Raw genomic sequence first — 26,893 nt, forward strand, 5'->3', positions numbered from 1 at the left:
AGGACAGGCAGCATCAATGGAAGAAAATAAGAAATGAACAGGTGATGCTTTGGGTTTAGACCCTTCTCCTGATTTGTCCATTTCCCATTTTCTGGCTTCTTTCCCCTTCCTTTTCAGCCCTGACGTCTCGACCCAAAAAGTCAACTCTTTATCCATTCCCGTAGACGCTGCCTGACCCGTTGAGTTCCTCCAGCATTTTGGTGTGTTGCTCTATATTCCAACATTTGCAGTCTTTTGTATCAACATGATGAGGGTGGAGGAGCAACACCTTATATTCCATCAGGATGACCTCCAATCTGATGGCATGAATTAGAGTCCTGACGAAGGGCCTCGGCCCGAAACGTTGACAGCGCTTCTCCCTATAGATGCTGCCTGGCCTGTTGCATTGCACCAGCATTTTGTGTGAGTTGCATGAATATCAATATCTCCTTCCGGTATTTTTCCTTTCCCTTCCTCTTCTTTTATTCCCAACACTGGTCTCTTACCTCATTTCACCTGTCTATCACCTCCCCCTCCTCCTTCCCTTTCTCCTGTGGTCCACTCTCCTCTCCTATCAGAATCCTTCTTCTCCAGTCCTTTACCTTTCCCATCCACCGGGCTTCACATCATCTTCTAGCTAGTCCTCCTTCCCCTCCCACCACCTTTTTATTCTGGCATCTTCCCCCTTCCTTTCCAGTCCTGAAGAAGGCCTGAAACCTCAACTGTTTATTCATTTCCAAGGACGCTGCCTGTCCTGCTGAGTTCCTCCAGCACTTGTGTGTGCGTTGCTCAGCAACTGCAGAATTCCTTGTGAACATAATGAAGTGCTTCCCGTTTTCTCCCCCACAGCATCAGCAATCCACCCATGGGTGACTGTTGGTATACCAGCCTCACTGGTCATAGTGTTGTGCTGGAAATGAAGACCCTTTCTTCAGCCTGTTACTTCTCTGCTTCTGACTGCATCTTCCCCTCTGCCGTCGGATTTCCAAACAGCCCACGAACACTACCTCACTATTCCACTTTTGCACTACTTATTTATTTTAGATTTTTATGTTTTGCTCTGTACTGCTGCCACAAAACAAGACATTTCATAATATTTCAATGTTAATAAACCTGATTTTGATTCTGCATGCTAAATCCAGTGGTGGGGTTCCAAAAAGATTTGCCAACATCTGATTTTCAATACGTCTTGAGTTTCAGAGTCTTTCACACTTTATGAAGAAGTCCAAGATATCCTGAGATGTGAATGGCTTAAATATGCTTTTCCCTTCAAACCCAGTGGTTACCAATTGGCACAAATATGCTATCCTCTTATTGACCATTTGAATTACAACTGCAGGTGCTAAACTAACGGACCCACTTGCTCGTACTCTATTATCTCTCTTAATCTGGTTGCTTCTGAGAAGCCGGTCATAAAGGAGTACAGCTAAACCACTTTAAGACCCAGTGGTCAAATGCATCACTTGCTCGAGCTTGTAAAATCATATTGGTTTAATAAAGATGTCTCAAAATAAAGCAGTAAAATCGATTTTGTCATGACACGAAACCTTCTCTCACCTGGTTCAATAAATCCTGCCAGACAGGAAAACATTCCTGGAGGGTACCGTCTCTGTCTTCCCAGAAGGCAATTATTACCATCAGGATGAATGACCAGCATTATTACCACAGGATCTACAGGACATAAAAATACTCTTCTGCTATTATAAAATGTCTGCACACCTTGAAAGAAAATAATACTTTTAAAAAATGTCCATATTGAAGCTGTACATTAAAAACACTAGTAAATAGGTGTACCAGTCAGCCATTATTTCATTACTTGAAATGAGTGAACATTTAGTCCAAGTAATTGAAATGCATGCAGGAAGGGAGCAGTTACTCTATTAGGGTTATTCTATAGGCCCCCTGGTAGCAGCAGAGATACCAAGGAACAGATTGGGAGGCAGATTTTGGAAAGGTTTAAAAATAACAGGGTTGTTCTCATGGGTGACTTTAACTTCCCTAATATTGATTGGCACCTGATTAGTTCCAATGGCTTAGACGGGGAAGAGTTTGTTAAGTGTGTCCAGGACGGGTTCCTGTCACAGTATGTTGACAGGCCGACTAGGGGGAATGCCATACTAGATCTAGTATTAGCTAATGAACCGGGTCAGGTCACAGATCTCTCAGTAGGTGAGCATCTGGGGGACAGTGACCACCGCTCCCTGGCCTTTAGCAGGATCATGGAAAAGGACAGAATCAGAGAGGACAGGAAGATTTTTAATTGGGGAAGGGCAAATTATGAGGTTATAAGGCTAGAACTTAGAGGTGTGAATTGGGATGATGTTTTTACAGGGAAATCTACTATGGACATGTGGTCAATGTTTAGGGATCTCTTGCAGGGTGTTAGGAATAAATTTGTCCCGGTGAGGAAGATAAAGAACGGTAGGGTGAAGGAACCATGGGTGACAAGTGAGGTGGAGAATCTAATCAGATGGAAGAAGGCAGCATACACGAGGTTTAGGAACCAAGGATCAGATGAGTCTATTAAGGAATATAGGGTAACAAGAAAGGAGCTTAAGAAGGGGCTGAGAAGAGCAAGAAGGGGGCATAAGAAGGCCTTGGCGAGTAGGGTAAAGGAAAACCCCAAGGCATTCTTCAATTATGTGAAGAACAAAAGGTTGACAGGAGTGAAGATAGGACCGATTAGAGATAAAGGTGGGAAGATGTGCCTGGAGGCTGTGGAAGTGAGCGAGGTCCTCAATGAATACTTCTCTTTGGTATTCACCACTGAGAGGGAACTTGATGACGGTGAGGACAATATGAGTGAGGTTGATGTTCTGGAGCATGTTGATATTAAGGGAGAAGAGGTGTTGGAGTTGTTATAATACATTAGGACGGATAAGTCCCCGGGGCCTGACGGAATATTCCCCAGGCTGCTCCACGAGGTGAGGGAAGAGATTGCTGAGCCTCTGGCTAGGATCTTCATGTCCTCGTTGTACACGGGAATGGTACCGGTGGATTGGAGGGAGGTGAATGTTGTCCCCTTGTTCAAAAAAGGTAGTAGGGATAGTCCGGGTAATTATAGACCAGTGAGCCTTACGTCTGTGGTGGGAAAGCTGTTGGAAAAGATTCTTAAAGATAGGACCTATGGGCACTTAGAGAATCATGGTCTAATCAAGGACAGTCAGCATGGCTTTGTGAAGGGCAGATCGTGCCTAACAAGCCTGATAGAGTTCTTTGAGGAGGTGACCAGGCATATAGATAAGGGTAGTGCAGTGGATGTGATCTACATGGATTTTAGTAAGGCATTTGACAAGGTTCCACGCGGTCAGAAAGTCAGAAGGCATGGGATCCAGGGAAGTTTGGCCAGGTGGATTCAGAATTGGCTTGCCTGCAGAAAGCAGAGGGTCGTGGTGGAGGGAGTACCTTCGGATTGGAGCGTTGTGACTAGTGGTGTCCCACAAGGATCGGTTCTGGGACCTCTACTTTTTGTGATTTTTGTTAACGACCTGGATGTGGGGGTAGAAGGGTGGGTTGACAAGTTTGCAGATGACACAAAGGTTGGTGGTGTTGTGGATAGTGTTGAGGATTGTCGAAGGTTGGAAAGACACATTGATAGAATGCAGAAGTGGGCTGAGAAGTGGCAGATGGAGTTCAACCCAGAGAAGTGTGAGGTGGTACACTTTGGAAGGACAAACCCCAAGGCAGAGTACAAAGTAAATGGCAGGATACTTGGGAGTGTGGAGGAGCAGAGGGATCTGGGGGTACATGTCCATAGATCCCTGAAAGTTGCCTCACAGGTAGATAGGGTAGTTAAGAAAGCTTATGGAGTGTTAGCTTTCATGTCGAGGGATAGAGTTTAAGAGTCACGGGGTAGTGATGCAGCTCTATAAAACTCTGGTTAGGCCACACTTGGAGTACTGTGTCCAGTTCTGGTCACCTCACTATAGGAAGGATGTGGAAGCATTGGAAAGGGTACAGAGGAGATTTATCAGGATGCTGCCTGGTTTAGAGAGTATGCATTATGATCAGAGATTAAGGGAGCTAGGGCTTTACTCTCTGGAGAGAAGGAGGATGAGAGGAGACATGATAGAGGTATACAAGATATTAAGAGGAATAGATAGAGTGGACAGCCAGCACCTCTTCCCCAGGGCACCACTGCTCAGTACAAGAGGACATGGCTTTAAGGTAAAGGGTGGAAAGTTCAAGGGGGATATTAAAGGAAGGTTTTTTACTCAGAGAGTGGTTGGTGTGTGGAATGCACTGCCTGAGTCAGTGGTGGAGGCAGATACACTAGTGAAATTTAAGAGACTACTAGACAGGTATATGGAGGAATTTAAGGTGGAGGGTTATATGGGAGGCAGGGTTTAAGGGTCGGCACAACATTGTGGCCAAGGTGCCTGTACTGTGCTGTATTGTTCCATGTTCTATACACTGGTATCTGCATACCAAACTTAGGCTACATCCACACTAGACCGAATAATTTTGAAAACGCCGGTTTCGCGTAAAAACGACAGGCGTCCACACTATGAGTTTTTGAAAATATCTCTATCCACACTGAAATGGAGATTTCGGCGAATCTCCTCCTGCTGGGCATGCGCAGGACACATCTACCGAAAACAAGCGACATGTTTGGTGTCGAATCTCGCCGTAAAAGTGCGCATTTGTGTAGTTACAGACTAGAAAAACTTAAAACGACGGACAGCTGTTGGTTCTCGCGCAGGAGAACTTAAAACTAAAAAAAAACAAATACTGGAGCGTACGGAGGCAACTGACAGGGAGTTCACGGACAGATTGACCCGGCTGACGACGAACATTGATAAACTAACTAACTCTGTTGCATTAATAAAACACCTTGTTAAATGTATAAAACATGTCAGCATCAGTGTTATCTTGTACAATGTTACATTAGGCTGTTAGACATCTATTGTCAGGGAAGTACTTGCATAAATAGGTAAACCACCTTCATACGAGCAAGGACAGAAAACACGGCAAAGTGAGTATACTTATTTATTCAGTAAGTTATGGATCAAAGTATTTGGTGAGTACATTTCTAACTCATCTGGCTTCAGTCTCGTTGCCGTCTGTTCTGAAATTGTTAGGTTGCGTTCAAGAAAACAATGAAATAGCGTGCTGTCGTCTGATAGCGTTTTCAGAAGTCTCCGGTTACCCCGTCTACACTGATCTGCCCGAGCAGTGTTTTCAAAAATATCCACCTTGGAAAGCGTTTTTGAAAAGCTCCGGTTTCAGGAGACGAAAACGCCATTTTAGTGTGGACGGAGGGTAAAAACGAAGAGAAAAAGCTTCGGTTACGGATTTATCCGGCGTAGCGTGGATGTAGCCTAACACCAACATTCATATACAGGGAAAGAGGATAGTGTCTTTTCAATGTGCTTTTAAAACAAAGGTGCCACATGCCATGAATAATTCAAATGGTCTGCAAACTTTCTCAACCGTTATCTGAGACAGTTTGGAATCTGGAAGAACCTCATTTTTTTGGTCCTTACTCAAATTGCCCTTTAGCCAGAGGTGGGGTTGTGGAGGATGATACTAAGATGCCATTTTATTTTACTTTGATATTGATTTATTTAGAGACTCACCATGGTAACAGGCCCTCCTGGCTCATCAAGCCTGTGCCACCCAATTACACCCATGTGACCAATTAATCTACCTACCCATACGTCTTTGGACTGTGAGAGAAAACCTGAGCACCTCACCGTCACCCTAAGAATGCATCAACTGCTTACAGACAGCTCCAGGAAATGAATCTGGGTCTCCGGTGCCTTAACAGTGTTCCGCTCTCCGCTACGTTTCCACGCACCCCCCCCCCCCCCCCCCAATTGTCTGCCACGTTCTTTAGTTAACATAGATAATGTACAGAAGTTTAATTTATCCTTTTCTGGCCCAATATTTTTTCTGTTAAACAAAACAGTTTTATTTTTGGTTTTGGTATCTTGCTACGTGCAAACTATTTGGCAAGCTTGTCTATGTGACAGACACTTCAGTGATTACTAATAGACGTCAAATAGCCTAATCCTCTCTTGATTTTCACAGATAAAACTGGGAGCCAGAATATACAAATATGTGCATCTATATATTCCTATTTACTGCCTTTGATGTGCTAAGCACATGCTGTGTATAATGCTAAAACTCAACTTCCAGAATTTTAAAAAATACAAGATTAAAATCTTGTATAATATTTGGCTGATAATACAGAATCTGAGGCCACAAACCAGGCACGCCCAGGATCCTCTTCAGTTTGCGTATAAGGAGAAGGTGGGAGTGGAGGATGCTATCACGTATTTGCTGCACAAATCACTCTCTCACCTAGATGGGGTCAGTTGTGTTGTGAGGATTACATTCCTTGACTTCTCTAGTGCCTTTAACACCATCCAGCCCAAGATCTTAAGGCACAAACTAATGGAGATGGGAGTAGACTCTCACATGGTGGATTGGATAGTGGACTACTTGACAGATAGACCTCAGTATGTGCGGTTGGGAGACTGTAGGTCTGACACGGTGGTCAGCAGCACAGGAGCGCCGCAGGGAACTGTACTCTCTCCGGTCCTGTTCACCCTGTACACATCAGACTTCCAATATAACTCGGAGTCCTGCCATATGCAGAAGTTCGCTGATGACACGGCCATAGTGGGGTGTGTCAGGAATGGACAGGAGGAGGAGTATAGGAAACTGATACAGGACTTTGTGATATGGTGCAACTCAAACTACCTGCGTCTCAATATCACCAAGACCAAGGAGATGGTGGTGGACTTTAGGAGATCTAGGCCTCATATGGAGCCAGTGATCATTAATGGAGAATGTGTGGAGCAGGTTAAGACCTACAAGTATCTGGGAGTACAGTTAGATGAGAAGCTAGACTGGACTGCCAACACAGATGCCTTGTGCAGGAAGGCACAGAGTCGACTGTACTTCCTTAGAAGGTTGGCGTCATTCAATGTCTGTAGTGAGATGGATGGATGGATGGATGGATGGATAGATACTTTATTCATCCCCATGGGGAAATTCAACTTTTTTCCAATGTCCCATACACTTGTTGTAGCAAAACTAATTACATACAATACTTAACTCAGTAAAAAAATATGATATGCATCTAAATCACTATCTCAAAAAGCATTAATGATAGCTTTTAAAAAGTTCTTAAGTCCTGGCGGTTGAATTGTAAAGCCTAATGGCATTGGGGAGTATTGACCTCTTCATCCTGTCTGAGGAGCATTGCATCGATAGTAACCTGTCGCTGAAACTGCTTCTCTGTCTCTGGATGGTGCTATGTAGAGGATGTTCAGAGTTTTCCATAATTGACCGTAGCCTACTCAGCGCCCTTCGCTCAGCTACCGATGTTAAACTCTCCAGTACTTTGCCCACGACAGAGCCCGCCTTCCTTACCAGCTTATTAAGACGTGAGGCGTCCCTCTTCTTAATGCTTCCTCCCCAACACGCCACCACAAAGAAGAGGGCGCTCTCCACAACTGACCTATAGAACATCTTCAGCATCTCACTACAGACATTGAATGACGCCAACCTTCTAAGGAAGTACAGTCGACTACGCTATCAGACAGGTCAATACTCCCCAATGCCATTAGGCTTTACAATTCAACCGCCAGGACTTAAGAACTTTTTAAAAGCTATTATTAATGCTTTTTGAGATAGTGATTTAGATGCATATCATATTTTTTTTTACTGAGTTAAGTATTGTATGTAATTAGTTTTGCTACAACAAGTGTATGGGACATTGGAAAAAAAGTTGAATTTCCCCATGGGGATGAATAAAGTATCTATCTATCTATCTATCTATCAGTATTTTATTAGTCATAAATGTCTTATGTAGATTTAAAATTACTTCCTGCTTCCTTTTGTATAGTATTTCCATTTTCCACATTAGACCTCGTCAACAGCCTATGTGTACATTCTGCATCCTTCTGTAATCTCAGCACCTGGATAGAGGCGCAGGTCCCTCTATCATGAGCATATCAGGAGCATGCAGTTCCTACCTCTCTGTACCAGATACCACAGATGCCAGTCAGAACATGCCAGCAAATCATAAAGTTTTCCAGGCATTTTTTGTTAATTGGACAATATAACATATGGACAGATGCAAACAGACGTTTAGAGCAAAGGATTTGATATAAACCTTTGATTAAACCTTTTTGGAGAAAGTAAGTATCTACCACTATCTTTAAGTAAGCATGGTGATGCTCTGTTGTGTTTAAAATAGAACAATGAACCTAAAAATAACATTCTAATTGTCTTACATTGTGACAGTTCTGTCATGAATTTAATTGCAAATTAAATCCTCATGATCTGAGAAATATTGCGCAGGTTTGGAATCACAGCACGAAAGAAAATCGGTATTTTCGCTGTGAAGCTATGGCATTCTAAAACTCCAGAATATTGTCTCAATCTTCCTGTACCATGACTTCCTAAACTAAATTTAAAGAAGAGAAACAATTGGAGTTGCCAGAATTCTATAAATTCATATTGTTCTGCTCTTATTCACTGTGATATGCTGTGTAACTATTCTTTCAGAAGAGGAGATATAATTTGGACACAGATTATTTGCTTTCTTGGAGTATTGCTCTCAGTTTGGAAGCATCACAAAATATTATTTAAAGCCCCTCACTCTCCTCGTTCGTGATTATCAGTGAAGAGAATAAACATCATTGCTCCCACTTAATTTCCGTGCATCAAAAACATATTCTTTGCTCCTCGGAGACTTCCTGACAGCTCCGGATTGTGCAACTGATTGTTCATTGAATGCTGACTGCTTTGCCACCAGCCTTCCAACAATGATGCAAGTGATGTTCTTGGCTCTCGTTCACTCTCTGAAGCTTTGCCAACATTGGGTTCAATGAGTACGAGAGGGAGAAAAACAATCTCCAGGCCTTAGCAAGCGCAAACTTTCCAAGTGATCTCTCAAAATTAACCAAGTAGTTCTTTTGCTAAGTTTTAGAACAAGCAATAACATTTAAACAAATATTCAGAACAACGTTCTTATTCTTAAACCTTTTCCTTACCTACGCGTGGATGGGAGGTGTTATGAATTCCTTGTAGACTTGGACAGTTTTCCTTTAAGCATACCCTCTTGTACCCACCATCTGTAACTTCTGTATCGCTCCCACAAGTAGGGCAGAACCTGTATCTCTTGTGCCAGTCAAGGACAGACCTGGCCTGTGCAACCACACCTGAATGCAAAGCAAAGCAGCTGATTTAAACCAAAATACATTTTGCACTCAACACTAAATGCTGCAGATGCTGGAAATCTGAAAGAAACCGAAAATGCCGAGAGAAAACAACTCAGCAGGTCAGGCAGCTTCTGGGGAGAGAAAAACCGCGGATTGATGTTTTTGATGTTTCTTCATTCATATCCCAATGATTTTACTGGACAGATGAAGGGAACAGAAAACGTGAATTGGAGATAGGAAAGAAGCTATAGTTGAAGGAAGGGAAAATGCTTAAGTCAATGAAACAGTAAATCATCTCCCTGCTGTCCATTATTACATTTTAGAGCCACTGAGGCGTTTTCTGCATTGTTGGATTTTCTCAGCATTCCCCTCTCTCTGCTGTACATATCTCTTGCCCCTCTATCGTTGCTTCCTGCAGCAACATTCTCTTGGTTTAATCATACCCTTGAACCAATCACCAATCACTAACTTTTTTTTCTGTTTCCCTTCCTCTGTCCATTTTCTCAGACCATGGACCTTAACCTGTTATCGGTAACATCCTCCAGTTCAGATAAATTCAAAAACTATTAACCCCAAGGCTTCTCCACACATACTGCCCTTCAGTCACCAGGCTCCTGAACCAACATGGGCATCTTCACTCATCTCAACATAGGCTGTGGAATCAGTTCAGTGTTGAGACCGCAGAACATAGAAATACAAAAGAATCAATAAAAAACTACACACAAGCAAAGGTGGACAAACAACCAATGTGCAAACAAAGACAAAATGTGCAAATACAAAAAATAATAAATAAATAGTATTGAGAACGTGAGTTCTCAACATATCTACTTCTTTGTTCTACAGTGAATGCCTGCAAGAAAATTTATTTCAGGGTAGTATATGGTGACATATATGTACTTTGACAATAAATTTAATTTGAATTGTGAACTTTGAACATAAACGTACCTAGATAATAATTTTACTTTGAACTTTGAGTAACCCAACAAGGACTAAGCTAAAGGCATTGTAAATGAAGAAATCAGAAATGGTGGCAAATGTACAGACTTCACTGAGAATGGATCAGCATCTTTGACAGAGTTGGAAATGGCACTTACACCAACTGCTTAAAAAGAAATAAAAATGGAGATGGAATGAGGATAACAGAGTGTAAGGACTTGTGAAAACAGAGTTTATGCAGCAAATTCTGCTTGGCTTTGATAAAGTTGCTTTTGAACTTTTGAAACATTATCAGTTTTTATAAGCTTTTATAGGTCCACTGGATTATAGCATAATTTTTATATGAACACTGAAGCCTCACATTTATTAAAATTTATAAAGATAAAGTAAGTCTGAATATTTATGGTGAAATTTTTTAGTTTTTATTCAGAGATACAGTGTGGAACAGGCCCAATGAGCCATACATACCAGCAACCCACCTATCTAACCTTAGTCTAATCACAGGACAGTTTACAATGACCAATTAACCTACTTGCTTGTACGTCTTTGGACTGTGAGAGGAAACTGCAGCACCCAATGAGAACCCATGCCGAAACAGGGAGAATGTACAAACTCATTATCGATGGCACTGGAATTGAACTCTGAACTCCTGTGTTCTGAGCTGGAATAGCGACACACTAACCCCTACACTACCCTGGCACCCTAGTCCTCACCAGTTGTGTGAAGTAGGGTTATAACAAATTGGCTGCCCATTTCAGTGTGTCAATTTTCTTCTGACATTATGCCTCCGTGTGCCCATCGTATCCACCATTGTACCATAGGATACCCCAGAAATGCTATTTCAAATCCACACAATGGAGCAACAACACTATTTGTTTTTAATTTTATAAGTTACTCCATTATTGATCTTACTGCGAACAAATCTTGGTGCACCTTTAAGTAGGCCAAGGGCCTCAAAATCTGAGGGCCTTTGGCCTATTTCACCTATAAACCTGAAACTGAATACGTGAAAGACCAAAGGACTGAACCACGAGCAGATTCCTGTTAAAGAGACCATTGAGAATCAAAACTGGATGAGATTGAACTTAGGCCATAAAATAATGTTCAAAGGAAGGCCTTCAGAATTTATATGTTCTAGGCACGATATCGTTAATAGTTTACAAGGATGACGGATCAAATGAGCCCCATAAAACCTCTATGTTAATGCACAACTTCAAACTATAAATGTAAACTGTTTCCATCCGTGTCCATCATCCCTCTTATTGAGCCAATCCTAAATCCATTACAGGCATGTGCAGTGGAGCTGAACTGGGTTTCATTAGCAAAAAGAGAAAATATGGACCAGGTTTTTAAAATGTTGAAAGGGGCAACGCAGACTGAACAATCATATTATTTGGACTCTGAATGTGGAACTGGAGCACATGAGGATAAAATGTACAAGTTTTTAAAAAGGTCCAGATGAGAAGAGCCTACAAGGAGTCTCGTGGTGGAGAGAACTGACATAGTCAGCCTCTGCTCCGGTTAGCTGTCTTGGATTTAAGTATTTCACAGCATATGGGAGAATGTCTGGTGCTTGCATCTGTATGAGTCACTGATCATCAGCAGTTCCACAGGATAGCTGGCCAAAACCTCCCACAGAACTTTTAAAAAAGTTATTTTGGCTACTACTTTAATGTTATGTTATGGTCCAAAAGTAACTTGTTCCACAGTCTTGCTTATTTCTGTCTCTGAAATCACTTTCATTCCTCGAAGGTACAATGTACTGTAATGCAAACTAGGTTGAAGCTGGAGTACCAATTACTGGTTCTGGTAGTCCTGCAATAGGAAGGTGTGACTGCACAGGAGAGGGTGCTGAAGAGATTCATTAGAATGTTGAAAGTGAAGTGCATATGACAACGACCAAGCACATTCAAACACTAACTTACAGTGGGAAAACAGACAATTTAGAGTTGACTGATGTTCACTGGCATCATAAACACAAGAAATTCCACAGATGTTCGAAATCCAAAGCAACACCCACAAAATGCTGGAGGAACTCAGCAGGTCAGCAAGTGTCTATGGAATTGACTAAACAGTTGCCATTTTGTGCCGAGACCCTTCTTCGGAACAGAAGAATTTTGTGTGTGTTTACTGGGATGGAATGTTTCAGTAATGTGGGAAGACCAGATGGGCTGGGTTTATATTCCTTGGAGGAGGCTGGGGGGGAGGTGACTGGATATAAGAATACAAAATTATTGATAACAGGAAACATTTTCTCATAACGGAAGGATAAGGGGTTGAACAATTGGACGATCCATGGAAGATTCTTTTTCACCTAACAGATGGTTGGAATCTGAAATGCACTGCCTGAGGGAACGATGGAGGAAAACACTCTTGTATAACATTTAAGAAATACCAAGATGATCATTTGTATCAGCACAGCACTGAAAGTTACAGTCTAAGTGCTGGTTCAAGTTCAATTGTCGTCCAACCATGCATGAATACTCATAAATACAGCCAAAGGAAACAAGCATTCCTCTGGGGCCAAGGTGCAAAAGATAGTACAAAAAGTCACACACAGCACAAATCACACATGCAAGATAGCAGTAAACATACAAACACACAAAAAAATTAGATTGGTAGAGATAGGTTCTTGAAGTTCTGTTTGGACACAGTCGACCAAAAGACCCAATTCTGTGCTACAGGGCTCTTTGATGTTGAAATTTATTTGGAGGGCAATGTAGGAGGGAATGGTTAGATTGGTCTCAGAGTAGGTTAAAAGATTGGCATAACATTGTGGTGCAAAGGATCTGTACTATGCTGTAATGTTTTATATTCTGTTTTATTAGTATGATTGCTCAGTGCTACCCAAGCCTGACAATCTAGAATTCTTTCTATGAACCTCTCGGTCTCATTATGTCACCTTCCTCCTTGTAGACTTTGCTTAAAACCCACCTCTTTGACTAGGCTTTTAGTTTTCTACCCTACTATTTCACTTGAGGCTCACTGTAAGTGCAAGCTGGTGCACTTTGCAAATCAAATACAATGCAAATTGAAATTCAGGGGAAATATTCTTCAGTGGAATACAATCAGGCTTTTTCCACTGAGGCTAGGGGAGAAAAAAACCCCAGAGGACATGGGTTAAGGGTGAAGGGGGAAAAGTTTAAAGGGAACATTAGTGGGGGCTTCTACATACAGAGAATGGTGAGAGTGTGGAATGAGCTGCCAGATGAAGTTGTAAATGCGGGCTGACTTTTAACATTAAAGAAAAACTTGGACAGGCACATGGATGAGGGGTGTATGGAGGGATATGGGCCAGGTGCAGGTCAGTGGGACTAGCCAAGAAGGGCCAAAAGGCCTGTTTCTGTGCTGTAATGTTCTACGGTTCTATGGTCGTACATCCAGAGGGCAACTAAGTACTAAATGCCTTCATACTCACCGGCCTCCTCCTGGTTTAAGTTCAGCAGATGTGGCAAAACTGGTTGGAGAAAGCAACAATCTGGGGATTTAATCTGAAAGTTATTGGCAGATTCATAATCTGAGTTCAACGCAAACCAGGCAAGAAGTCCGTCATTATCTGCTGAGACTTTGCCCTCCAAACATTTCATTTGTGACCCTCTATTTCTGTTCTGCTGCTCTACTCCGAGAAAAACACAAGTGACTTCTGGTTTGGCCAAGACCTGTTCAACATCTTCATAGTTCAGCCTGCAGAGTTGAATGTCAGGCTTTCTGGACTCATTATAGTTTGGTGAAATAACCAATGGATTTAAGTTGGAAAATAAGATGTAGACAGTGGCCGGGTGAATCTGTTTGGCTTTTAGCCAATCAGAATCACTTCTTTTTTCACTGAGTTTATTCAGCAGCGTTCTGCCGAAATAGTTTTCATTCTCTTCCTGCAGTCCATCTCTTCTGGCGGCAAGTGTAGGATTTGCCAATAAATCAGCAATACTTCTGCAGCCCCAGAATTTAGCAATGTCCTGCGCAGTCTGTCCTGATTTATTTGAAAGGGATTGGTTGCAGCTGGGGGGAGAAAAGTGCAAAATTAGATTTGATAATGTCTAACAGTCAAGTCATCTAAAGTCAAATGTATTTACTTATTTTGCAATATAGTGTGGAACAAGCCCTTCCGGCCCAACAAGCCAAACCACCCAGCAACCCACCTGTTTAACTCTAGCCTACTCACAGGTCATAAGAACATAAGAACATAAGAGATAGGAGCAGGAGTAGGCCAATCGGCCCCTCAAGCCTGCTCCGCCATTCAACAAGATCATGGCTGATCCAATCTTAACTCTAGTTTTCACCGAATCCCACAAGGCAACAGTGCCAACCAACAGGGCACCATGCCACCCATTTTATTTTATTATTCATCCCACCCAAACCCATGTGATCACCCGGGGAAAAAAAACCGAGTTGCCAATTGAGGAGAAAAAATCTGGAAAATTCCTCTCCGACCCATCCAGGCTATCTAAAACTGGTCCAGGAGATCACATGGCTGATCTAAACCTAGCCTCATGTCCACTTACCTGCTCGCTCACCGTATCCCCTAATGCCATTTTTATCCAGGAAAATGTCTATCCAGGAAAAGTCAATTTACAATGACCAATTACCTAATCTTCTAACCCATATGTCTTTGCACTGAGTCATGAAACTGGAGCACCTGGAGGAAACTCACGCAGTCACAGAGAGAACGTGCCATATAAACTCCTTACAGAGGGCGGCGAGCTCCATTGCCCCGAGCTGTAATAGCATAGCGCTAACCACTACGCTACTGTGGCACTCTTTTATTTAGAGATACAGCATGGTAAGACCGCGCTGTCCGATTACACCCATGTGGCCAGGTGAACCAATAATCTGCACTCCTTTGGAACATGGGAGAAAACCAGAACACCCAGAGGAAACCCACACGATCACGGAGAGAATGCATAAACTCCTTATTTTTTTTGTCAATAGATTACATTGTGACTGACAAAAGGAGAAATATTGTTACTGAGAAAGGCTTAAATATTTTAAGCTAGGTTCCATGAAAGTCAGAAATAACAGGATAAATAAATCAATTAATCTAACAATGATAGCTATTTAATCATGAAGTGATTCTGGATTCCCCAGTGGCTAACTGAACAGCATCTCAACAACACCCAAAAAATAGCTCCCAGCTTTCAATCATGTATTAATTTGCCTCTGCTACAACAGCACCAGAAGTGTTCAAACTGGCGTCAACACACAAGGACTTATCAGCAGCGAATTGCCTAAAATTTCCAGAGTTTAATACCTGTCACGTAGATGGTTCAAATCATGGACTTGGCTAAAGGCAACTCAATATCACTGAAGTCTTGACTGAGTAGATGTACAATGAATGTTTTCTCTGAGCTAGAGTTAACATTGAAGTCAATTTTACAAAATAAGGGGGCCAGTTATTGGGACTGAGAAAAAATGTCTACATGAGTCTTCAGTGAATCTTTGGAATTCTTAATCCAACTGGGCTGTGGAGGATCCTTTGCTGAGGACATGTCCCATTGCCACCATCAGGGAGGAGGTACAGGAGCCTGAAGACACACACTCAATGATTCAGGAACAGCCTCTTCCCCTCTGTCATCAGATTTCTCAATGGTCATTGAACACTACCTCACTATTTATTTTCACGCACAACAGTAAGAAGGGTGTGTGTGTGTGTGTGTGTGTGTGTGTGTGTGTGTGTGTGTGTGTGTGTGTGTGTGTGTGTGTGTGTGTGTGTGTGTGTGTGTGTGTGTGTGTGTGTGTGTGTGTGTGTGTGTGTGTACGTGCACACTTTTTACTGTAATTTTCAGTTTCTATTATGTATTACGATGTACTGCTGCCACTTGAAGCAACAATCTTTAAAGAGATATGCCAGTGATATCAAATCTGATTCTGATATATATAGTACAGAATAATAGATTTTTGCATATTTAGGGAATCAAAGGATTGGTACAGAAATCAGCGCTAAGGTAAAACATTAACCCGACTCTTATTGGTGGAACAGCAAACATGGCTGAATGGCTTTGTTCTATATCCATTCTAATGCATGATATCACAGCCAATATCAAGTAAACCTCCAACAGATTCACTCTTGAATAACTGCATCCTGGCCAGCTGTTAGATGGCTCTTGTCACTTTTGGAACATACCCCATGTCAGATCAAGAGAAGGAAGAGAAGGGATATACACTTAACGGCCACTTTATTAGCTACGAGAGTGGAACCTGATGTGGTCTTTTACTGCTGTAGCCCATCCACTACAGTTTGATACGTAGTGCGTTCAGAGACTCCTGGGGAGGTGGAGGTGCGGTGGGTGAATACCTTTTATTGGCACTGTAACTGGATTACAATCATTCGCAAACTTACCCCTTTTCAACTAGCAGGCGGGCCACCTCAAAGTGTCCATTCCTGCTGGCATACATCAAAGCAGTCCAGCCCCTCTCATCCACTTCATCAACAAGAGACGCAGAGTAAGTTAGCAGAGTGGCTAATTTTGCTGCATCTCCTTTAGCAGCAGTCTCGTGGAACCGGGCAACCACTTCTTTCTTTACAGTGTTTCCGGGACTCGCCATCCTCACGTTATCTGATCTGGAAACAATGCAAAAATTAGATTCAATGTGGATAATGGTGCACACGAGGAATTCATGTAAGAGATATTGGATTATAAGTACTGAACTTACCAACCTGTATACTTAGATCAAGATTCAAAGTACATTTATTATCAAAGATTGCGATTTGCTTGCTCACAGGCAGCCACAAAGCAAGAAATCCAAAGAACCCGATTAAAAAAGAGCATTACCACAGGGCAGAAAAAGAAGGGAAAATAAAAACATGCCTAAATCATGCAAACAACGGCATTCCAAAACCAGACTGAATCCTTAGATCTGCTCCCCGGAGCAGCTGGCGTAGGCCCAAGCCTCGATCTCAGTTCACCATATTAATGGGGCGAAAACACAGCCGCCAGAGCAACTCACAGCCTCGGTGCATCAGAGAGAGGCTGCTCGCCTGTGGTCCCAACACTCGGGCTTTCCAGACTATCAGGACTGACGTTGAACTTGTCCAAGCATCAGGTAGTGCCTTGCTCTAGGCTCTGGATCTCGGTGCAGCGACACGCTTGGGTTGCCCAGCTCGAAGCCATACTCGATCCCACCAACTCGGCTCAGCGCTTGGAGCATTCCAACCTCAAACCTGGGTTAGGTGGAAGGGCACCAAACCTCTTCTGCATTGTCCCCTCTCTAAATCACTCACTTCAAGTCCAACAGCAATAGCAACTCTGCCTGTGACCTAGCCTCGAAGACATAGCATTTCGGCTTTGCGATGCACACGCACGGCTCATCCTACTAAACAGCTTTGTTTACCGCTTGCTTCTTCATTGCTTGCTGTGATAGTTCATCACAATTTACTTCAGAAAAGCTGTAATGTTTTTAGTCGAATTTCTTGCCTTTTAAACTACCAGTGAGCTATTCCACAAATTTGGCAGTGTCACCTTAAACCAGAAGCTTCAAGACAAACATATTTTCTGAGGTTCATAGATTCAAAGTAGATTTATTATCAAAGTATTTATGCAGTATACGACTCTGAGATTTGTCCTCCCACAGACAGTCAAGAAGCAAAGAAAGCCCTGGAACCTGTTCGAAGAGAAATAACTAACCCTCCCCCACCACCAAGCGCAAATGGCAAAAACAAAGTGGAAAAAACAGAAGATAAAACAGCAACCCACAAAGTCATCGAAAGAGTCCAGGAATATTCAGTTCAGTTCAATCTAGTGCTGTGTCATTCGTTATCTGCAAGCCACCCCGATCAAAATCACACAAAAGTTATGAGAAACAGAGAGAGGAAGATGCTTGAGGGCTGAATTCTCATTGGAAATACTCACCTTTGGTTTCACCGGCAGTTCACTCTCCTAGAACTCACCCACCCTTTCTCCTTTGAGCGTTCAAGAATTTCAGATGGTGTCGAGAGGACGTGCAGGAGTGAGATCTATCAGCTAGTTGAGTGGTGTTATAGCATCAACCTTGCACTCAGCATCAGGAAGACCAGAGAACGGATTGTGGACTTCAGAAAGAGTAAGATGAAGGAGCAGACATCAGTCCTTATAGGGGGATCAGAAATGAAGAGTGAGCTATTTCAGGCTTCTGGATGTCGATGTCTCTGAGGATCTAACCTGGACCCAACATATTGCTGCAGCTACAAAGAAGCACGGCAATGGCTATCTTTCATTAGGAGATTGAGAAGATTTGGTATATCTCCAAAACACTCAAAAATTTCTACAGCTGTACTGTGGAGAGCATTCTAACTGGCTGCATCACTGTCTGGTATGCTGTCTATTGCAAAGGATCGAAGTAAGCTGCTTCGAGTTGTAAAGAGTTGTAAAGTTAGTCAGTTCCATCATGAGCACTAGGCTCCATAGAATCCAGGACATCTTCAAAGATCGATGCCTCAAAAAGGCGGCGTCCATCATTAAGGATCCCTATCACTCAGGTCATGCTTTGTTCTCACAGTTACCATCAGGAAGGTGGTACAGAAGCATGAAGGGACAGATTCATTGATTCAGGAACAGCTTCTGCCACGCTGCCGTCTCATTTCTGAACGGACATTGCACTCATGAACACTACCTCACTACTTTTTTATTTCTATTTTTGAATTACTTATTTAACTATTTAATATATACTGTACATACTCACTGTAATTCAGTTTTTTCTCTATTATTATACATTGCATTGTACTGCTGCCACAAAGACAACAAATTCCACGACATGCCAGTGATATTAAACCTGATTCTAATTCAATTAATATATTGTACAATTCCAGCTTTTGTTTCAGTAACTGTCCTCAATGGGTGCTCTCCACATGGGACAGTTTAAACATTTTTTTAATTAAAAAATATAAAATGATTTTTACAATTTATATCTACAACTTGTCAATGTCTACAACAAAGGCTTTATTAAAATACTTACAGGGCTCAATAAAAACATTTAAATATTTAAAGTTAAGTATCTTATACCCTTCCAGTAAGGCAATTTTGTCCTCATAATTCTTTGACTCTGCCGTACTGAAAATATTGATGGCAATTTAGGCTGCTCCACTGTGTAGATCCCAAACAGTGTGATTCATTGCTGAATGGCTCCATCCTGTTTGCAAGTGCACCCCCGGTAAATGCTGCTCTGGGTTATTCCACTCTCAGCTAGGGCTCCGGCATGCTACACTTTTCCATTGCACACACTGAATCCTCTCATTATGCCTCATTTTATCTTGCGCAGCGCACTCCAAACACTTGTATCCTCTAAATCTTCCTTACTTCAGCCCTAAATGCCAGACACCTTTCTTGAGACTTTGCTGCCCAGTTCTAAGTTTGCTCACCCGGGGGAAAACCTCTAAAACAAGGGGTTCCCAACCATTTTTTATGCCATGGACCAATACCATCAAACAACAGGTCTGCAGACCCAGGTTGGGAAACCCTGCCCTAGAACATCAATGCTTTCAAGACCCTCCAGAATGTTTTCTCAATGAGCAATATTGTTCTGGCCTCTAAAGGCACAGTCCATTTTGTATGAATATCACCTCTTGTACATAAGCTGTTTTTTAAAAAATATAATTTCCTGCACAGATTAATTTGGATTTCAAGTTGAAGCAAACGGTGGAAAGTCATCCATCTCCATCCTCTCTTTATTTGCTATTGGAACAGCAATATTTTTTCACAAGCAAGATCTCATTAAAAACCCTGAAGGAACTTCAGTCTTGGTTAATTTTTGAGAAGATCTTTTAACTCACTGCATTGCTTTGAACACACGCACTGCTGGGTGAAAAGACAACTCATCTTCAAAGGCTTTGCCCACAGACTGGAGATGTATCTGAATGCCATGCACGACAATGTCAGCCTCTGACTCAAGCAACATCGATCGCCAAGGCATGGAAGTGAGGTCAGAATGCAAAATGACTCTAGTTTTATGCTCTCAGCTTCTGGTAACATGATTCAAAGAGAGATCGACAACACAAGCGTGGGAAATCAGAATCCTACCATGGTCAACTAAACTGAAGTTGCATGCCATCTTGGACAATGACTCCCATCTACTCCATGATGTACTGGTTAGGCACAGGAGTACATTCAGCCAGAGACTCATTCCACCCAGATGTAACACTGAGCGACATAAGAAGACATTCCTGCCTGTGGCCATCAAACTTTACAACTCCTCCCTCGGAGTGTCAGACACCCTGAGCCAATAGGCTGGTCCTGGACTTATTTCCACTTGGCATGATTAACTTATTATTATTTAATTATTTATGGTTTTATATTGCTATATTTCTTCACTATTCTTGGTTGGTGCGGCTGTAACGAAACCCAATTTCCCTGGGGATCAATAAAGTATGTCTGTCTGTCTGTCTGAAGTAGAAAACTCCATCATGAACCCTGACAAACAATGCCCTGTCCATAAGAAACCCCACTCCTTAATGAAAGGCAGACGATTCGGAGGAAAACCGTATGCGGGCTGAAGGCTAAAGGAGCACTCAATGTGTTTCCAATGCCGTGCTTCAACAGCACTCCAAGCAAAAGACTGAAGCTACCATACACTCAATTGAGTTCAACAGTGATCAGCACTTTGTTCAGGGCCGACAGCTTGGGCTCCTACTGGTTCCAGCACACCCACGGCAGAGGGGAGTAAGCTGAGCATCCATCAGACAGAACTAATTCCTCATGCACAGAGCTATCCAGGAAATGCTTCCAAGGCAAATCCTGCTCTAAAACAGGTCTAACCAATATCTACCCAAAAGTACATTCTCAGCAAAAAAAAAGCATATGTGATATTGGCTGATAAGAGCAGTATGTTTTTGGCAAAATCAACATTCTTTGACACAATCAGTATTCAAAGTCCTGGTTTCCCCGGTACATACTAAAGACACGTTCTGGAACATCAGAAGTTGTTGGAAGAAGAGCCACGTGGATTTGTTGCAGAGTCAATATGGGGGGAGATCTTCTTACCCCAGCCAATTCTCATTGAGTGCAACCACATTCCTAATCACAGTGATGAGATCCCAACTCCTGAAGCTGCACACTGTCATTCACATCTTAAAGGCACAGCAGGCAAGACCCCCCCACTGGATTCTTCTGCTGAGATTCTTTTTTTGTTTTGCTTGGCAGATACACCATCCGTGTACATAAGGTACATGAACAGCACAACAGTCAGCAAAACGCACCCTGTGCCCAACGACTGGACCTAGGCTGGCTCCTAGTGGGTGAAGTCAGACTCGATGGTGCCCATCTGCCCACTTAAGGCTAATGGCCTGGAGAACGGGCGTCCCACTCATCTGAGACCCCGTGAGAGTAGAATCTGTATGAAAGAGAATATCGTAGGTAAGCAAACCAAACACCCTGACATGTTTATCTCTGCTCTGGGAAAGCATCAACGAAAGCCTTTACTGATGCTGCATACCTGAAGGTCACAGATACTGCCGGATATATTGAAGTCAGATTCACCCCGGGCAAGGTAACACTTGCTCCCATACCAGATTTCATGATATCAAGGCTTGCACTACATGTTGCTGGTTCCTTAAGGTTGTTATAGCTGGGGGGAGGGGTGGTAGTGGGGACAATCTCCCACTGCCTATTAAATGCCCTCAATGGTGTGTTCCTCAAGTAGCCTCTGACAACCAAGACCAGCTCCTGGCCTTCACACGTGGCTTAGCTACTAAGCCCAGAGGAACCATTTCTATTGACAGGAGAAGGGGCAAAGGCAGGATATTGGCGCCTTAAAACTAGTCGCTCCGTGGTTGGTAGCTCAACTAAAAGGTAAACTTTGATATCAAACCTCGGCTGCCTTGCGGCTATACCCACTCATGGGGAAGGCTCCGGGAGTAAACCCCGAGGGAAAAATCCAGAACTGCAGTCCCTAAGGCAGTCCTACATTGAGTTCAACGCTGACTGGCAACTCCTGCGATGCTGCTGGTACCGAACTGTATCGGTCTCTGCCGTTCCTTTGGGTTCATCAGATGTGTAGAGAGGGGGAGCTTGCTCTCCATATTGTACTTTCCAGGTTTGTATATCTAGATAAGATGTAATATCCATGGTCAACCCTGACCAACAGAGGCCCTCACTCACTAAGTGCTGTTGCTCCAGTAGTTGAGATGGCAGAGATGTAACCAAAGAGCTGGACGTAAAACTAGATGATATCAAGGTCTTTACCAACCAGCAAGGTTGTGCTCAGTTAAGTATTTAATGAAACCAGGAGATTCTATGTTTATGTGCATCATAGGATCCGACAAATCAGACGATCAACCCAGAAGAGCCAATGGAACTATGTCAAACTGGTTAACCATGCCACAAGAAGGCTTCAAGTAGATGAGCTCACTCTCTCCTCATGGTTAACTGGCCCAGCTTTTCTTGCTGATCTCCACCAGGAATATCATCGAGGCCGGTATTTTTGATGTGAGAATAGTTAAAGACTGTTTCAAGACCAACTTCTAAGACTATCCTTCCTTTACCAAAGACTTAGTGAAATGATCTTTTGACTTTAGTTTCAATAGTGAAGCTTGACATCCTATGGATGCCAGGTAGGGAGTGTTCTGACCTCCAGAGGCACAGTCTGTTTTGTATGAACATCACTTGCCATACGTAAACTATTTTTATACCATTTCCCGTGCAGGGTAATTTGGATTTCAACTTGAAGCACGTGGTGGAAAGACATCCATCTCCATCCTCTCTTTATCTGCACCTTAAACAGCAAAATCTTTTCATGAATAAGATTTCATTAAAAACCCTGAAGGAAGCTTCTGCCTCAGGTGATTTTTGAAAGGTGTTTAACTCACTGCATAGCTTTGTACATATACACTACGAGGGCAGTAGACATATAATTTCTCGTAGATCTAAAGACCAGAGAATACAAACTCAATTTTTTTTTCTCATTCCAGGAAAAAAATCCAGTGAACTATTAAGCACAAATCCAGTGACCGAAAGGAAGTCACAATGAACCTCTCTATCGACCATAGCCAGAATATTGTGTCCACTCTTGGATATTGTACTTTCAGAAAGGTGTGAGGATGTTATAAAGTATTCAGAAAGGATTTACCAGAATTATTTCAGAGATGAGGGACTTCGGGTACATGAGTGGCTGAAGATACTCAGGTTGTTCTCCACAGATCAGATGAGACCGAACAGGGTAACACAGAGAATAATCATTTTATTTGTACATTCTATGAGGTGGAGGATGACGCAAGTTTTTAAAATCCTAAAGGAAACTGCTTGAGATGCTTTTATGCACTTTTTGAAACTGATAAAATTCTATGAAGACTCAAATGCTTCATTCAGTAATCAGCACAAGAATATTAGGCATGACATTGGTTATTTGTCATAATTATTCACAAAGTTTAATAAAGTCAGTCTTCAATTGCAAGGAAATGATGTGAATCTTAAGAAAGGCAAATCATTGGTCTCCACATTTCTGTCCAAGTAAAGCCTATTTAAGTGCAACATAGACTATTGCTACCTTTTCAAATTTCTGAGTCTCTTTGAGTTGAAAGAGAAAAAAAAGAGTATCAGATGACCTTTGTGCACACTGTGCCCACCTGGGTGAGCTGCTTAAGGACATGTCAGAGGGATTTCAGGATCTTCTCTTGATCCAAATTCCAGATTGGGTAATAAATCTATTAACGAACATTCATAGTGAGGAATCTACAGGAAGCATGGAAGAACAACTGATCTCACTACAAGCTGATATCAAGATTTTTGGCTGTTATGGGAAAAAGGTCAAGATGTTCTTTATTGCCTTTCCAGCATATGTAGAGGAGTGCGGTTTCAGTGAAGTCGCCTAACTTTTTTCAAAGCCACAAAGCAGACTGCAAGTTACTGAACGTGGGTATCTGAGACTCCTTCTGACTGACATGTAGCCTAAATCATTGCACCAAGTCCATCCATCTCATTAAAAGGTGAAAAAGCAATGAAGGAGGGAACAGTTGGGAGTATTAGTATGCTCTAAAGCTGTTGATTAAAATTGTTTTTATTGTAATTAGATAAATAATTTTATTTGTAGCTTTCAGCAGATTTGAACAACTTTTGCAATTATTTGATTATTTTCTTTCACCGTGCATCGTAAATCAGAATTCTTTCTAGTTTTTATGTAATGCCCGGAAAGGGTTGGGGATGTGTTCTGGGATCCAAGTGGCGCTAACTCAAAAAAGTTTGGGAGGGAACCGCTGTTCTAGATGCACCGCCAGGGCTCCTTGTGAAAGCAGCACCCTTGGGTGGCGGCACATGAATGCCAACAGTCTGAAAGGCTTTAAGGAATGTAACAGATCACAATTTAAAGCATTTACTACGAATGCAAGAATAAAAAGCCATGCATAGTTTATTCTCGTAAATAATTTGTTTTATCAGGAAAAACATTTTGATATAAAAACATGGCATTTTAAAGTAAGCTAAATAAATACTTAATGGAGATGGGGGAAGCCAAGTCTGTACTGCCCCTTCCACTGATTCGGTAAAAACTCAATGGCCCAAACCACACTCACAAATTTCTACAGATATACCGTGGAGAGCAATCTAGCTGGCTGCATCACCATCTGGTATGGTGGGGGGGGGGGGGGGGGGTGGTCTACTGCACGGGATCGAAATAAGCTGTAGAGAGTTGTAAAATTAGTCAGTTCCTCATGGACACTAGCCTCTGTCGTATCCAGGACATCTTCAAAGATCAATACTTCAAAAAGGTGGCATCTGTCATTAAGGATCCCCATCATCCCAGGGCATGCCCTTTTCTCACTGCTACCATCAGGGAGGAGGTACAGGGGCCTGAAGACACACACTCAACGATTCAGGAACAGCTTCTTCCCCTCTGTCATCCATTTTCTGAATGGACATTGAACCCATGAACACCACCTCATTACTTCCAAATATAAAATATTTTGCACTACTTATTTAATTCTATATATATACTTACACACACTGTAAATTCCATTTTTTTCTCTATTATTATGTATTGAAGACACCAAATTTCGCACCATATGCCAGTGATGTTAAACCCGATTCTGATCAATGCTGCATTCTTTCTGTGATTTGACTCATGGCTTTAACAGCGCTAAGAATTTAAAAAACCGCCCGTGTCCCCTCTACTGCCCACCCTACCTTTTTCATTGTGGTATCATACTGATGTGTTCCAAATGCTCAGTTTAGAAAAGAACCTTCACCTGCTTATACGAATTGTTAATCTGAAACACCTTGTCAGCGACCAGGGATTTTTGGCCAGAACCCTGCGTTCCTTGCTCCGCAGATGCTGCCTGAACTGTCAACTGTTTTCAGCATTTTCGATTTATGTTTCAGACTTCCAACAACTCTGCTATTTCCCCTTTTAGCAAATCACTCATTGCCTTGAAGTTGCCTCGGCTTCCTCCTGCAAGAGTCAGGTGGAAAGGCCAAGGATAGTTTATTTTATGCAGAAACAGTCAATGCTGCCTGCTGGGAGGCTGAACAGAGGTGAAACATAGCGTGCAATAAAGCAATTTAAACCAGCATATCCGATTCCTTACTTGACTGAGTGGAATAAAAACTCCTTGAAATCCTGCCCAGATACTTACATTCAAAAGCAAACCCATATCTGCTTTATACAGGCAAAGCCATGGGACGCCCGGCATGAGATTACTAACGTTAGTTACCATCTCAACGAGTTGGTTAGCAAACCTGAGAACTACAGCGTATACAAAGACCTGTCAATTCTTCTGCTGGTTGGGTAAACGGAATACAATTCCTGCCGTCTATCGACGGAAATCAGGCATACTTCTTACCGTCTGCATTAGCACCACCTACGCCTCCCGGCCTGCGGCGGATTCAGGCCGATTTAAGGTGGTTATTGACCACCCCCTTTTTAAACCGAAGCCAGCTGGCAGTCGGCTGTCCGACCGAGATTCAAGGCCTCGGCTGCAGGGAGGAAGGGACACAGTTTGCGTCCGAATACGGCGCGAGTGCGCCGGGCGGCCGGTCCGCAATCCAACATTTCAGGGCACCATTACCAACTGAAGGCGGATATAATCCTGTCACCTAAAATATACTGATTTACCACCAGCGATCCCCCTCCTGCTTCGTTAGTCGCTGCATTTGCAGTCCCAGCAGTTGTGGCTCCTACCATTGTACTTCCTCGTTGGCTCAACTGAGAGTCACGGCACCTCCCACCGGCGCCGTGGGGCCACTCCGATCTGGATCGGATTGATTTTTATTTATCGCACGTACATCAAGACATACAGCCCATAATACATCGTTAGCGTCAACAACCAACACGCCCAAGAATGAGCTGGGAGTAACCTGCATAGGTCGCCACTCATGCCCGGCAGAACAACACCAACAGGCAGCGACACGGAACAAAATAGCAACAGCACAACTAGGCCAGTCCATCCTGCCCGCTTGGGTCGTGGTGTCATTGCCTAATATCCCTTTCCATATCTTAACTCACTTCTCATTCATATTTGTTTAGACGTTACATAGGATTAGCCTACAGACTGCAATTTCTGGATAGCTGGAACACCACTTTCTGCATTTTTCCCCCTGTTGCCTCATTATAGGAAGGACATGGAAGCTTTACAGAGGAGATCATGAGGTGAGGTTGAGAGAGCTAGTGCTTTTTTTCTTTGGAGCAGATGATGAGAGGAGTCTTAAGATGATAAGAGGTGTAGATCAAATGGGCAGCCAGCACATTTTCCTACAGTGGTAACAACTAATTTCAGAGGGCAACATTTTAACATGATTGGAGGAAAGTATAGGAGGAGGTCAGAAGCTTTTCTCTACACAGAGAGGTAAATGCATGGAATACTCTACTGTGATTGGTGGTAGAAGCAGATCGATTAGAGCCTCTTT

The 26,893-nt window shown here is 42.6% G+C and overlaps 1 protein-coding gene across 5 annotated transcripts in view; it reads right to left on the minus strand.

Annotated features, from left to right (window-relative positions):
• nudt12 (nudix (nucleoside diphosphate linked moiety X)-type motif 12) overlaps nucleotides 1–26,363 on the minus strand; it is a 32,276-nt gene extending 5,913 nt beyond the window's left edge. Inside the window, exons 1-5 of one of the 5 annotated variants that reach the window (XM_073068063.1) lie at nucleotides 26,345–26,363; nucleotides 16,432–16,653; nucleotides 13,513–14,093; nucleotides 8,991–9,158; nucleotides 1,537–1,650 (exon numbers count right to left, since the gene is read on the minus strand). In XM_073068063.1, the coding sequence (XP_072924164.1) occupies nucleotides 1,537–1,650; nucleotides 8,991–9,158; nucleotides 13,513–14,093; nucleotides 16,432–16,637 (1,069 nt within the window). In that variant the 5' untranslated portion in view covers nucleotides 16,638–16,653; nucleotides 26,345–26,363. The other 4 variants (XM_073068050.1, XM_073068041.1, XM_073068057.1 and 1 more) reach the window with 4 other exon arrangements.
• Nucleotides 26,364–26,893: the final 530 nt, after the last annotated feature.

This window comes from Hemitrygon akajei, chromosome 2 (assembly GCF_048418815.1).
Source record: "Hemitrygon akajei chromosome 2, sHemAka1.3, whole genome shotgun sequence".
Classification (NCBI taxonomy): domain Eukaryota; kingdom Metazoa; phylum Chordata; class Chondrichthyes; order Myliobatiformes; family Dasyatidae; genus Hemitrygon; species Hemitrygon akajei.